Genomic DNA, 13,909 nt, shown 5'->3' with positions numbered 1-13,909 from the left:
CTTGCTTCTCAGTGTGTTGCCCACATACTAGGTGAGCTAAGTAGTTTCTGAGTCTGGGGACAGACAATCAGTTCTTCAGAGGACGGTGACATTGCCGCTTTGTCTTGGCAGTCTGGGCAGCGACTAAGCAGGAGTAAAACCCTTGCTGTGTGAATGCTGCATTAGTACTTTGTGACCTCATTGTTCATATTAAGAATGCACACACACTCACTTCTGACAAAGCTGATTGAAAAGAACTTTAGGAGAAAGTGGTCCTTTTTCAGCCTCCTTCATGCTGTGAAGAAACAGGAACAAGGCTGACGTCAGTGGTCCTGGGCTCGAGAGTTCCACCACTAACGGCTCCTTTGAAAACATGATAAGTGCTATGTCAGAAGTACGGAATTTCAAAACAAAACATTGCCAAGACTCTAAGAGCTACAACTATTTAAATGACAGTAATTAAATTATCTCAAGTATGTTAACTTTTAGTCCTTCATCTATGAAATACTGAAAATATAAAACGGGATTAAATGCTTGTGACTGAGTCCAGTTACAGAAATGCAGTCATTCTTTTTTTTTTTCTTTTTGTTTTTTCGAGACAGCGTTTCTCTTTATAGACCTGGTTGTCCTGGAACTCACTTTGTAGACCAGGTTGACCTCGAAATCAGAAATCCGCCTGCCTCTGACTCCCAAGTGCTGGGATTAAAGGCGTGCGCCACCACGCCCGGATGAAATGCAATTATTCTTAAGAGACTCAATCTGAAACAATGGATCGAAAAGAAGGAAACTTCCCCAGGAATCTCATCCTGGGAGACAGGAAAGGTGCCAACCAGAAGGGAGAGGGGAGCAGGGAGCATGAAGCGTGATTTCACAATGCTAACAACTTGTCAGACCACTTTGGTCTCATTTGACCCCTGGCTCAGAGTACCATGACCTCCCTATGGGTCTTAGTCAGGCCAGCTTCTGAATGCCAGGGACTGCTTCTTGTTATTTTCTTTATTTCTAATTAAATTTTCATCATCACACTAGACTGCCTATGAGATGGCTGCTTGACAGCCAAAGGCACCTGCTCTTGAACCCAGTGGCCTTGGAATTCAATCCCCAGGAGCCACATTGGAGAGAAATGAATGCCTCGAGTTGCCCTCTGACCCCAACCTGCATCATGCCATGCACACACATGTACACACCAAATTAATAAATTGTTAATAAAAATATTTTAAACCTTCAGATGTTAAATATTTCAATCTAACTTTAAAGAACAAAAACAAAAACCTTAATCTGAGTACATATTACCATTTACTACAAAACAAGGGTCCATAACATTTTGCTCAATAAAAGTTTGACTCTATTTTTTTCCAGCATGTGCACATAAAAATTGCCTTAATATTTTTGTACCTTTTTAATCGTGATATGTCTGAATTACAGAATATCTTAAAGTTATGATTTCTGAAAAAGTTATCTGATTATTTTTTATGAGACACTCTGAATTATGTTTTAGAGACCTCTGACCACATTTGGCAGTTTAGAGAAACAGAAAATAAGTATTTTGGAAACAGGTACTTGTACTCGTTACTCACCAGCTGTGGAGCTGACGAAAGAGAAATCTTGAATTTGGTGCCATCTTCTTTTATCTCGTTCATCAGTTCAAAAAGAATGTAAGTCTGAGCCAAGTTCTAAACAACAGAAAAAGTTAAGCCTCCTGATTTGGTTACACTGCATCTCTGATCTGATGAAATGAGTACTCTGAGAGATTCGAATCTCACATAGCACAGCAAAACACATCCATTTAAAACGTAAAAGCTTGGGTGAATGCGCTCTGCATCTGTCAGTATGACTAAGGAAGCCATGGAAGACAACAGACTTCCAGGTAGCACTGCTGAGTGCAACACCATCACGACGTCATGACCAACAACTACCCAAAGGAAAACGCAGAGTAACTGTTACCAGTCCCGAACAGTCTGCACTACAGCATTGTGTGTGCTCATATTAACTAGTTCAAGTAACTCTTACCGCTTACCAATCATTCTGATAGCTCTTACCTGAATGACTGCATTAAAAAAGCAAGTATTCCCTAAGTTTGTAATTCCTTTGACAGATGGCACAGTGCAGCCTTTCTTCCCCTTCTTTATTTCACCTGCTTCACGTTTTTCTTCACAAAGTTTTATGATTCTAGAAAATGCACCTAGGAGTTACAGAAAACATAACTAGCATGAAGCAGAAGACTAAGTCTGAGTCTCTTGACAATTTAAGTAAATCACGGAAAGCCAAACAAGAAGAGCACAAACCAAAGTATCTTGGTTTTACATTCTACCGCTGTTGAACTGAACTCACTCTACTACAGGTATCTGTACCTGACATCACAGTACAGAGTAACTTCTGTAATCAGGACATGGCCTTAAACATTTAAAGTGAGGAATGGAAAAAGACCTTCCTTCTACATGCCATCCCCAAAACCAAAGGAGTGCTAAAGACAAGCTGACTCTAAGCCTCCCGGAGCAAAGGTGGCAAGTGAACCTATAAAACTGCCGTTGTGCCAAAGAATATGAAAGAACTCCAAAGAGCACGGACCACTTGCATTTGGGGGAATACTCTGATAATTACAGCAATGGAAGGAAGAAGCAGCACGACCAGAAATTCAAGGTCATCTTCAGCTACAAATACAGTTTGAAGTCAGCCTGGACTACATGAGATCTTGCTCAGAACAAACCACTGGATCAAGATTTGAACATCAAGGTAAATAAGGGTATTAAAAGAGATTACAGAATGAATGCAAATTGATTTTTTAAATGAGATTAAGTTATGAGGGGAAATTCTGATGTTTTTTTCTAACTTAAAAACATTTTAATGTATAGAGGTATTTTTGACTACATGTATGCCTATATACTACTTAGCATGCCTAGTGCCCACAAAGGCCAAAGAGGGCACGGGATTCCCTGGGAATAGAGTTATAGATGGTTGTGAGTCACCATGTGAGTACTGGGAATCAAATCCAGACCCTCCGAAAATGCAGCCAGTGCTCTTAACCATTAAGCCATCTCTTCAGCCCCCAAAGGGAAAACTTTCTTTGTCTCTGTCTGTCTCTTTTTGTGAGACCGAGTCTCACTATGTAGCTCTGGCTGTCCCAGAACTCATTACATAGACTAGGCTGTCCTCAAACTCCACAGAGATCCGCCTGCTGCCGCCTCTGCCTCCTAAGTGTTGGGATTCAAGTCGAGCATGCCCACGCCAGGCTCAGAGGGGAAACATCTAATGAAAAGATGACAACTAGCAAACAGGAGGAAGGACGGGGTCAGGAAAACTTCCATCTAGCAGCGATGATGCCTTTTGCAGGTCTGGCATCTTTCCTACACATCTGAAATCTTAAAAGGTAAAACAGTTGATGGGGTCATAGCACACTACAAAAACGCAAAAAGTCTAAGTAATACACTCGAGTGCCATGCTTTCTAGACAATTTAGATAACTAGTACAGATCTAAAAATTGCATCATTATTAGTTTTTATTTTCTTTTGAAGCAGGGTTCATGCAGTTCTGGTTGACTTAAAATTTGACATGTAGATCAGGTTGGTTTTGAACATGCCTCAGCCCCCTAACGCTGGGGTTAAAGGCATGTAACACCATGTCCAGGTGAAAACTGCATTATTAGTTTTTCAATGACAACTCCTAGCATCTATAAACTGACATGCTGACCTATGTAATTGTAACTCAATTGTAACTGTGTAAATGTAACTCAAAACCATTATAGAGGGGACCTGTGTCCACTCCCTATACCATGGAGAACCAGGCTGGTGGCATATGCATATAATCCCAGCATGTGGAAGATAGAAGCAGGAAAATCAGAGACTTAGGGGCATCCTCGGCAACCAAGTGAGGTTGAAGCCAAGCTGGGATACATACAACCCTGTCTTAAAAAACAAACAAACAAACCAACCCACTTATAGACACCCCAATAGACCCACAGCAGACTGATTCTAGGACTTCCAAATCACAGATCCTAAGTCCTTCATGCCCACCTTTGGAATTGACTAGGCACAAAAAAGCTGAATTTCTATCAGAGTTACTACGTGACCTTGTGGACTGTTTGTTTCTTTTATTCACATATATAATTTTACATAGTAATAGCTTCCATTGTTTTTGACACATTCACCCTCATTATTATACTTTGGTCTCCTCTTATACTTGCTGACCCCTGCTTCCCAGCTAACCCGTTTCTACGCCCCATGGTTGTTTTGGTGGAGATGGTGCTGTTTTGGTGATCCATTTTTAGTGTTTCTTCCAAGAGCACAGGTGAGGAACCATGTACTAGAGCCATGGCTCCTTACTAGTGGCTATGCCACTGAAGAAAATGTCTCTATGACTGGTGCCTTTAATCCCAGCACTGTCTCAGACAACTTAAGTGATTTACTTAAGGGTATAACAATAACATCCCAATTATAAACCATCACTTTACAATCTAAATTCCCATCAATGACTAGTGTTCAATGATTATAAATTAATTATAAAAGACAGTAGGCTACGATTTGGATGTCTGCAGCTCTAAATAAATGAATCCTCAAAAGACTTTCGTGTGTTTAGCATCCTTAGTAAGTACTGTTCTGATATGTAACATATCTGAGACAAGGGTTCACGTAGCCTTACCCAGGTGGGATCCTCCTGTTTCCCACCCCTGCTTCAGGATGACAGACAGTTATCAACAGGCCGGGTTTTATGCAGTGTTGGGGACTGAATCCAGGACTCTCACATCCTAGTCAAGCCCTCTATCAACTGAAATTACCAGTCTTGTTCTTTTAACTTTTTACGTAAAAACAATGGTTGGAAAAAATAAACTATAGAGTAAGTACAAATTAATAAAAGAAAAAAAAACAAATTTAAAAAGTCCTAGAAATAGGTAACATTTTAATTTTTTAAAAAAATTAAATTTAAATGTATACAATTTATGTATCTGTGTACCTCATTAATCCATCACTATTTAAAACATCTGGGATGACATCCCAAAGTAAGCAATGTTCATAAGACCATCTGGACAAAACTGCAGGCAAAAAAAGCATAAACATATGGAAAACCAGATTCTGCCCCTTCCCTTCAGCAGTGAGGAATGACAAATGTCAAAGCTGGAGATAACCACGCTTCACTGTGCGATGCTTCACAGCACCACCTGGCTCTCCATGCACAGCCACCAAATAAGGACAGCACTGCCAGAAAGAACATGCCCACAGGGCAGCAGCAATAAACACAGTTGATTTCACGGTTAAACAGCCACTTCACACAAGTGGCAAGGGTCTGTTTGTGCACTTTTACAAGTCTATGAGAAAATATCCAAGATCAACAATGGTATTAGGCTGATAAAACAGATCAGTATTTTAACAAGAAAACACAGTGACATTTTCTAACAGCTACTTTTTTATTTAAAGAAATAGGGAAAGTTTTAGAATACGGAACAATTTAAACTCAATTGGCTTACGGAATGTCCACAGTGTGCCAGGTATCATATGAACTACTATTTGTTATTTATATAGAAGGCTTATGATTAATGACCAGAAAGCACAGACTTAGTACACAAAGCCTTGAATTTATGGTACTATCATACCAATACTAAGTATGCATTTTGTACATTTATTCACTAGAGAACTGGCTGCTGAAAGCCATGAGCCAAGATTCTATTTTTAAAAGTGTGTGTGTGTGGGGGGGGAAATGAACGACTCAATTATTTTACACCTAAAGGTGCGTGTGTTTTTGCTAACATGTCCAGTTTATGTGCCAATGGGGTTTGAACCCCAGGTTTGAACCCCTACGCAAATCTACTTAAGCATGCTAACAAAAAAAAAAAGCTGCATCATAGCCCCTCCACTTTCAAAAACACAGAACCATAGATCCTAAAGACTGAACGCCAAGGATTTTTTAAGTAAGTTATAATGAAAAGAGCAAAGCTGCTACAATAAAAACTTTTAGAAAGAACAAAAAAATATTTCTATTACCATTGATTTTTTTACCTCAAGTTTTACCCATAACTTTAAAAAAGACAGACAGACAGACAGACAGGTTGACAGACAGGACTTGGAGGCTGGAGAGATGGCTCAGCATCAAAGAGTATGCACTGTTCTTGCAGAGGACCTGAGTCTGGTTCCCAGCACCCAGTCAGTCAGTGCTCCAGGTCTAGAGGGTTGGATGTCCTCTTCTGGACTCCACAGGCAACTCCACTCACAGGTAAACACACACACACACACACACACACACACACACACACACACACACCTCTGTGTGTGTAAAAATATCATCTTACTTCATCTAGGTTGGAAATATGGCTTGATGGTAGAATGCTTGCTTAGCGGGTCTAAATTCACTGCACCACACAACACAGGCAATCAAAGTAAACAAAGAAAGCAGCAGAAAAATGTTGTGAGTGGCTGTATAATACTGTATAATACTGGCAATTTTAGAGGGCTAAAGACTCTCAGAGAACAACTTGGTAGGCTAAAACACATCACAGAACACATTTACAGATCTAGCAAGAAAGACACGAAAAACTTCATCATGATGAAATGACAGTCAAATGAGGAATGATGGCACTGTTGTTGTCAACTGTCTACTCTGTATAATCTTTTCAAAGTGCAGTTTAAAAGGGTAATCGGAATTTAACCTGAGTTTATTATTTGTCTAAAGGAATTCCAAAACAACCCACAAAATAAAAGGCTAAAGTACATAAAGATGAAGCTTTGTTGTCAAGTAATATTACACTGGAATGTAATATCAGAATTTGTGAATTGCCTCAATTAAGCCAGAGAAAACCACTGTTTCTTCCCACTTTTCTTACAAGAGGGAGCAATGCTTGTTTTGAGTTTTTCTTACTTACTATATGAGTTTGAGCAAAGTATGTCGGCACACACCTGTAACCCCAGCATTTGGGAAGTAGGGACAGCTTTGATGAATGCCTGGGGGGTCTTGTTTATTAACGCATGGTATCTTTTCTTCCCAACTCCTTGTTATGCATGGAAATTACTAAATTGTTTTAGAATTAATGTTTTAATGATCAAAATATTTTTTTCTTTTTCTTTTTTTTTTTTTTGGTGATCAAAATATTTTATTTCTTACACCTGGCATACTCTTGGAGGACATCAGGCCTAACCACTCCCCTAGTTTCTTGCTCTCAACATCTTAATGTGCTGGCTAGTTTTATGTCAACTTGCCACAAGCTAGAATCATCAGAGAGGTGACTCTTATTTTTTTCAATTAAGAAATATATCCTTAAGATCAGGCTGCAGACAGGCCTGTAGAGCACTTTCTTATTTAGCAATTGATGTGGGAGGACCCAGCCTCTTGTTGGTAGGGCTGCATCTGGACTGGTGGTCCTGGGTTCTACAAGAAAGCAGGCTGAGCAAGCCAGGAGGAGCAAGCCAGTAAGCAGCATCCCTTCACGGCCTCTGCATCAGCTCCTGCCTCCAGGATCCTGTCCTGCTTGAGTTCATGCCCTACTCCTTTTGAAGATGAACTGTTGTTTTGTGGAACTGTGGGTAAAATAAACCCTTTCTTCCCCAAGTTGCATTTAGTCATGGTGTTTTATCACTGCAATAATAACCCTAAGACAGACTGGTACCAGGACCATGGGGCATGGCTGTAACAGACCTATGTTTTTTGTCAAGGATTTTGAAAGAACTTCGGAACTTTGAGCTAGAAAAGCCACTCAATATTGAGATCCCAAGGCTGTTCTGTAGGCACTTATAAGATAAGAGTGGTGAAAGGCACACAGAACCTTCTTATAGTCCTGGCTTCTATAAGAAAGTAGGCTGAGCAAGCCAGTAAGCAGCACCCCTCTATGGTGTCTGCATCAGCTCCTGCCTCCAGGATCCTGCCCTGCCTGAGTTCCCAATCTCACTGCTTTTGATATGGGACTGTGAAGGAAATAAACCCTTTTTCCCCCAAGTTGCTTTTGGTCATGGTGTTTCATCACAGCAATAGAAACCCTAAGGCATTTAATTAAGTTGATGTGATGCTCAGAACAAAGGGCCTCCATCAACCTGCTACATGTAGACTCAACAGAATCCCACACAAGCACACAGATAGGCGTGGCAGTTGCACAAATCTCAGTGCCAGGCCTTCCTGAATAAGGGCAGTCCCCACACATCCCATAACTCAGTACTGATACCCAGTAGCCGTCTGGCAGCTATAATTCCTCTTTCGTGGCTTACAGCTGAAGCCAAACCTTGAATACACCCAAGCCTCTGCCTCACAGGACTGGGCAGGGACAGGGAAAGAGCTTGTGTTCGTCTTGTGAAGTAAGATCAGGGCTTTCACTTATGGCAGAAGAAACTGTATTTACCTTTTTAAATGCACTTTCTAACTCTTACTAAATAAGGTCACAATATTATCCTCAGCTTCAGAACCTAATTAACCATTTAATACTGTTTTACTTTAAAAATGAAAAAAATATATGGGGGGGGGGAGTGGTACACAAAAACACATACTTTCTAAAATCAAACACTCTTCAGGTCTTCGGTACCCTAAGAAGCATTAGCATAATGAACTCAACAGTATAGACTTTATCTCCTTTAGTCCTGATAAGGATAACATCCTGTCAGCACTGACATTTTGAGCTAAGCAGATGCTCTTAGAAAAAGCATGGAAGTTTTCAGTTTCCTGTGTAGTTCGCAAAAAGCAAAGCATCGATATTCTATGAGGAATTGCTGCATTTATTATTTGTCTACTAAAGTAACTTGGCTTAATGACCCTTTTATAGTGCATGGGTCAGTTAAGAAAAAATGTGAGCAGATGTTAGGGTCAAAGCAAAATTGAGCCCCACACCATTGTCGCCACACTTTCACCACCAGAACAGTTCGTTTGTTAGAAGTGATGAACCTACACTGACACTTGGTCATCATCCAGCATCCAGTCTACGGTAGCTTTCCTCTTGGTGCTGCATGTTCCTTGCAAATGGCCAAATGCAGAATGACAGGTACCCACCCTTCTGTGGGGTAGTCTCATGGCCCTAAAAGCCCTCTGCACTTGGCTTGTTTGTCCCTCCCTACAAGCTCTGCCAACCTTATTCACTCTCGTACTGACTCCAGGTTGATGGTCTACTTCTTAATTATACAGCTTTCTGGCTGGGTCTTGCAAGGATTTTTTTTTTTTTTTTTTTTTTTTTTTGCCTTTTTCAATCTTAAGTCCTTTTCATTATGCACACAAGGGTGAGTGTTCCCCTCACCCCCAACCCAAATTCTAACATCAGATGTGAATTCTACACAGCTGTAAGCATTCTTCTGGGAACCTGCACTGGATTCATCTCAAGTGCTTAATGCAATTGCCTAAACCAGTCATGTAGTATTAATGCTAATTTGCCCATTTCTGCAGCTGAAAGAAGTTTTAAGAAAAACTATTTCACCACAATTCCTCTAGTTTAAAAATGAATAATAATTCACTTATTCTCAAAGTCTAATTCCCAGTTTATCATCAGCTGTAGAAGCATTGACTTATTTAGTCATATGATAAATGTCACTTTGATAATAGCTGGTTTATATCCATTTCTGCCTGTCTTACAAGTCAAGTAACTGATCTAAAATACAACACTGACTATTCACTTCTCGACTGAAAATCTAACAGTGGTTCTTCTTTGTCCTAAGGACAAATCCTACGAATAGCAGACCCTGGACCACCCAATCTGAGTTGTCCTGTGTCATGTGCCTGTGCGTTTGTCTTTTCTTTATTCCCTTGCTGCTTAGTCAGGCTGCAGGCTAATGCCTGGAGCCACGCTGGATGCTGCAGTCGAACACTGGTTTTCAGAGTGTTACAGGGCAAGTGATATTATCTTGTATCTGCTTCTGCACATACAAGAATATAGGCAATCTTGCTAGGCAGCATTGGAGCACACCCTTAATGCCAGAGGTTTCTACGATGCAGAGGCAGGCAGATTATGTGAGTTAGAGGCCAGCCTCTAACTACAGAGTGAGTTCCATGACACCAGGACTGAGAATCCTGAGAGAAACCCTGTCTCAAAAAGACAAAAAGAGAAAAGAGAGACGGAGACAGGGACAGAAAGACGACAGCTCTTTTCTACTGAGGCAATCAGTAAAGACACTTATAACAATGTAAAGCAATACTGCTCATTCAACCTTATTTTGAAAAGTATCATTCCTAAAAAATAGTATTTATGTTAACATGTCGTGGAATTATTGGTATTTCTTAGTGAACATTCACACTCTTTAGATTTCACTTCTAACAAAGATATCTGTCTTTGTTACATAATCAAACATTTTTTTAAAGTGCAAAGAAGCCAGTGACATCAAATCTTGAGACTCAAAGAGCTCCTTGTTTTAGAGGTACACGGAGAGCGAGCCTAGATTCTCTGTAAGCAACATTATACGTGTTAGAAAGAAGGCCTTGCATAATCTGAAGCATGCTTAGGGAACAGGTACTGGCTGCCTTCTCAGTGGTTAGTTTTACTTAGTGCAAAATCATAAAGAGGGCTGGTGAGATGGCTCAGTGGGTAAGAGCACCCGACTGCTCTTCCAAAGGTCCGGAGTTCAAGTCCCAGCAACAAGATCTGACGCCCTCTTCTGGTGTGTCTGAAGACAGCTACAGTGTACTAACATATAATAAATAAATAAATCTTTTAAAAAAAATCATAAAAAGAATTTTTTAGTATTACTCTTCCCTACATAAAGTATTCCAGGCATCTGAGGAAATCTGGGAGAGGTGCCTTCTCCAAGGAAGAATACACCACTGGCTGTCCAGCGACAAATGATCAGCCCTGAAAGCATACGTCCAAGTAACATTATATGGACTCAATAGGTTCTATTTTGAAATACATATTTATATAAATACATGTATGCATTTAATAACAACTCAAGAAAAGAAAAGATGCCATGATTTTGAAGGAGAGCAGAGAGGGTTGGAGGGAGGAAAGGAAAGGGGGAAAGTTCAATCTTGGGGAGTAGAGAGACGATGACTCAGTGTTTAAGAGCATCAGCTACTTTCTCAGAGGACCTGGGTTCAATTCCCAGCACCTACATGGCAGCTCCCAGTTGTCTGTAACTACGGTTCTAGGAGATCCCACACCCTCACAGAGGTCATGTAGGCAAAACATCAATGCACACAAAATAAAAATAAATTATAAAAAAAAAAACTTTAAAAAAACAATCTCAAAACTAAACAAAGAGCCGGGTGTGGTGGTACACGCCTTTAATCCTAGCACTTGGGAGGCAGAGGCAGGCGGATTTCTGAGTTCGAGGCCAGCCTGGTCTACAGAGTGAGTTCCAGGACAGCCAGGGTTATACAGAGAAACCCTGTCTCAAAAAAAACCAAAAAAAAAAAAAAACCCAAAAAATAAAAAATAAAAACCCAAACAAAAACAAAACAAAACAAACTAAACAAAGAAAGAAAAAAAGCATTTTTTTATCCTTAACCATTCTCCAAATTCCTCCTTTATAGCAATACTCATATTTCATTTCCAAAGTATTTTGTTAAAATATATTGAAACTTCATACCAGGGTATGACAAATTACTAAACCCCTAAACTTACTTCCAATGTGCCATGGGATCTTAGTCAAAACCAAATCTGTCCGAGAAGCACAGCAGCTGGAACTTTTGGAAATGGTGAATCCAAAACTATCCAGCTTTCTGCTTCTGAATGTCTCACCACTTCAGAGTCCCATCTCTTGGGTGCCACTGAAGCTTCCTCAAAGACAGCTAAGGGTTATTAGCTTCCCACCACCTGACGTGATTTCTCTTATCTCCATCTGGCCACAGCTCATCCTTTGAGAGATCAGCTAAAAAAAAACTAAGATCATCCATGACTGGTTTCCTTTTCAAAAGAACACACCTGCTTACAAGTGTCTGCAGGGCTCTAAACACCAATTAGAACACTGAGTGAAGTCCTGTAACCTTCTTTAAGAAAAAAATTTTTTTTCCCATTTTTTATTAGGTATTTAGCTCATTTACATTTCCAATGCTATACCAAAAGTCCCCCTTACCCACCCACCCCCACTCCCCTACCCACCCACTCCCCCCCTTTGGCCCAGGCGTTCCCCTGTACCGGGGCACACAAAGTCTGCGTGTCCAATGGGCCTCTCTTTCCAGTGATGGCCGACTAGGCCATCTTTTGATACATATGCAGCTAGAGTCAAGAGCTCAGGGGTACTGGTTAGTTCATAATGTTGTTCCACCTATAGGGTTGAAGATCCCTTTAGCTCCTTGGGTACTTTCTCTAGCTCCTCCATTGGGAGCCCAAGAAAAAAATTTTTATTAATGTTTTAATACGTATGAGTGCTTTGCTTTGTACATGTGCATTGCCTATAGATGCCAGAAGAAGCCATCAGACATCCCAGAACTACAGTAACGAGATAGTTGTAAGCTGCCATGTGGGTGCTGGAAACCAAACCCAGGTCCTCTGCAAAAGTACTGGGTGCTCCAGTCCCTTATTCGCTAACGATTATATTTAACACCCAGTATACCCCAGGGAGAACAAAGCGCGTGCTAAGGGGAAAAAAAGAAGCAGCAAAATGAGCACCTGAGGCGGGTCACCCTGCACCCCGTGACTCAAAGCCTGCACTCTGTCAGGATCGGAATACCTCAAAGGTTTGCATGAGAATGTCCCCAGAGGCTCACATATTGGAACACTTGCGTTCGTTCTGTCTGTGCACTTCGTGTGGAAGTGACACAGCCTCCCTTCCCAAAGTGTGTCAATGGGGGGAGGCTTTGAGAGCTCACAGTCCGGCCCTACTTCCAGTTCACTCTCTGATTTGTGTCTGGAGTTGAAGGTGTGACCTCTGTTTCCTAATCTTGTCACTTGCTTCAATGCTCTTCCTTCTGTGATAAACTCTTATCTCTCTGAAACTATAAGTGAAAATAAAGTCTTTCTTCCCTAAGCTGCTTTTCATCGATATTCTAGCACAGCATTAGAAAAGTAAGTAACACAAATGTGACATTCTCACCAAAGCTCAGCACTTGGCCTGGATGTGCTAGTACCAGAAAGGAGGTCACTGTGAGCACGTCCTTGGGTGTTCCATCCTGCCCTGGCCCTCCTAATGCTCTCCCTCTTCCTTCCTAATTCTCTCTGCTCCCTAGCCATCATGAGGCAGGCACCTTTCCTGTGCCTACAATGATGTCTGACTTGCTGTAAGTCCATAGCGAAAGGGTAAGCTGACCATAGCAGAAACCTCTGACACCATTAAGATATAAGGGAGCAAAATAAATTCTGCTTACAAGTTTCTTTCAGGTTTTTGTTCCAGCAATGAAAGCCTAACACATTCTATGCTAATATTCTTCCTACAATTAAGTGCTCAAGAAATCACGACTAAATGGCTATCACACTGGCTTTATTCTGAACTTTAGGGAACTCAAGGTAAGAAATGTAGACAGTTTCCTCGTCACTGCTGACCTCAAATGACTGCGTGAGTCCTTTATGGCCAAGAAAGCGAATGTAATGACAGTTCTCAAGAGGCAGCATTCAGACTACACTCAGCTGCTGAAGCACTCAAGGTCTTGAACCACATCTCCCGTTCCTTGTTTCAGCAGAACTTGAGCCACGAATGGCACAGCTGAGACAAAGTCAGAATCTCCCAAATGCTTGTTGGAGAAGTTTAATATAGACATAACAAATTAATGATTCCTTTTGTGCTCCAGAAGTCTGGGTTTACACCCGTTCCTCCTCTGGCCTCTCGTGACCGCCTCTTCACAGTGACAGGTAGCTAACAAAGACAACTACATACTGGACTACAGAAATACAATTTGCACTATGATTTCTGTTTGTTTGCTTTTGCCTTTCATGACAACTAAAAGGCTGGGCTGTAGCTTAGTGGTAGAGCTTGTGCCTTACACAAGGCCCTGGGGTCAAACCCAGCACTGTTAAAAAAGCAAATAAACAAAACAAGCCCTTTTATCACAACTATCTTTGTATAAAACCTTTCGCTTGCTGGTACTACACTGCAAGCACTTAATGTCTTCC

General features: G+C 41.0%; 1 protein-coding gene across 8 annotated transcripts in view; it reads right to left on the bottom strand.

Annotated features, from left to right (window-relative positions):
- Usp45 (ubiquitin specific petidase 45) overlaps positions 1-13,909 on the bottom strand; it is a 70,712-nt gene that overhangs the window by 38,926 nt on the left and 17,877 nt on the right. For all 8 annotated transcript variants that reach the window (XM_011250132.1, XM_006538364.2, XM_006538365.2 and 5 more), the window contains exons 6-8: positions 2,019-2,161; positions 1,557-1,652; positions 212-342 (exon numbers count right to left, since the gene is read on the bottom strand). In XM_011250132.1, the coding sequence (XP_011248434.1) occupies positions 212-342; positions 1,557-1,652; positions 2,019-2,161 (370 nt within the window). The remainder of the gene's footprint in view (positions 1-211; positions 343-1,556; positions 1,653-2,018; positions 2,162-13,909) is intronic.

This window comes from Mus musculus, chromosome 4 (assembly GCF_000001635.26).
Source record: "Mus musculus strain C57BL/6J chromosome 4, GRCm38.p6 C57BL/6J".
In the NCBI taxonomy this organism is placed as follows: domain Eukaryota; kingdom Metazoa; phylum Chordata; class Mammalia; order Rodentia; family Muridae; genus Mus; species Mus musculus.
This window is presented reverse-complemented; position numbering and strand designations above follow the sequence as displayed.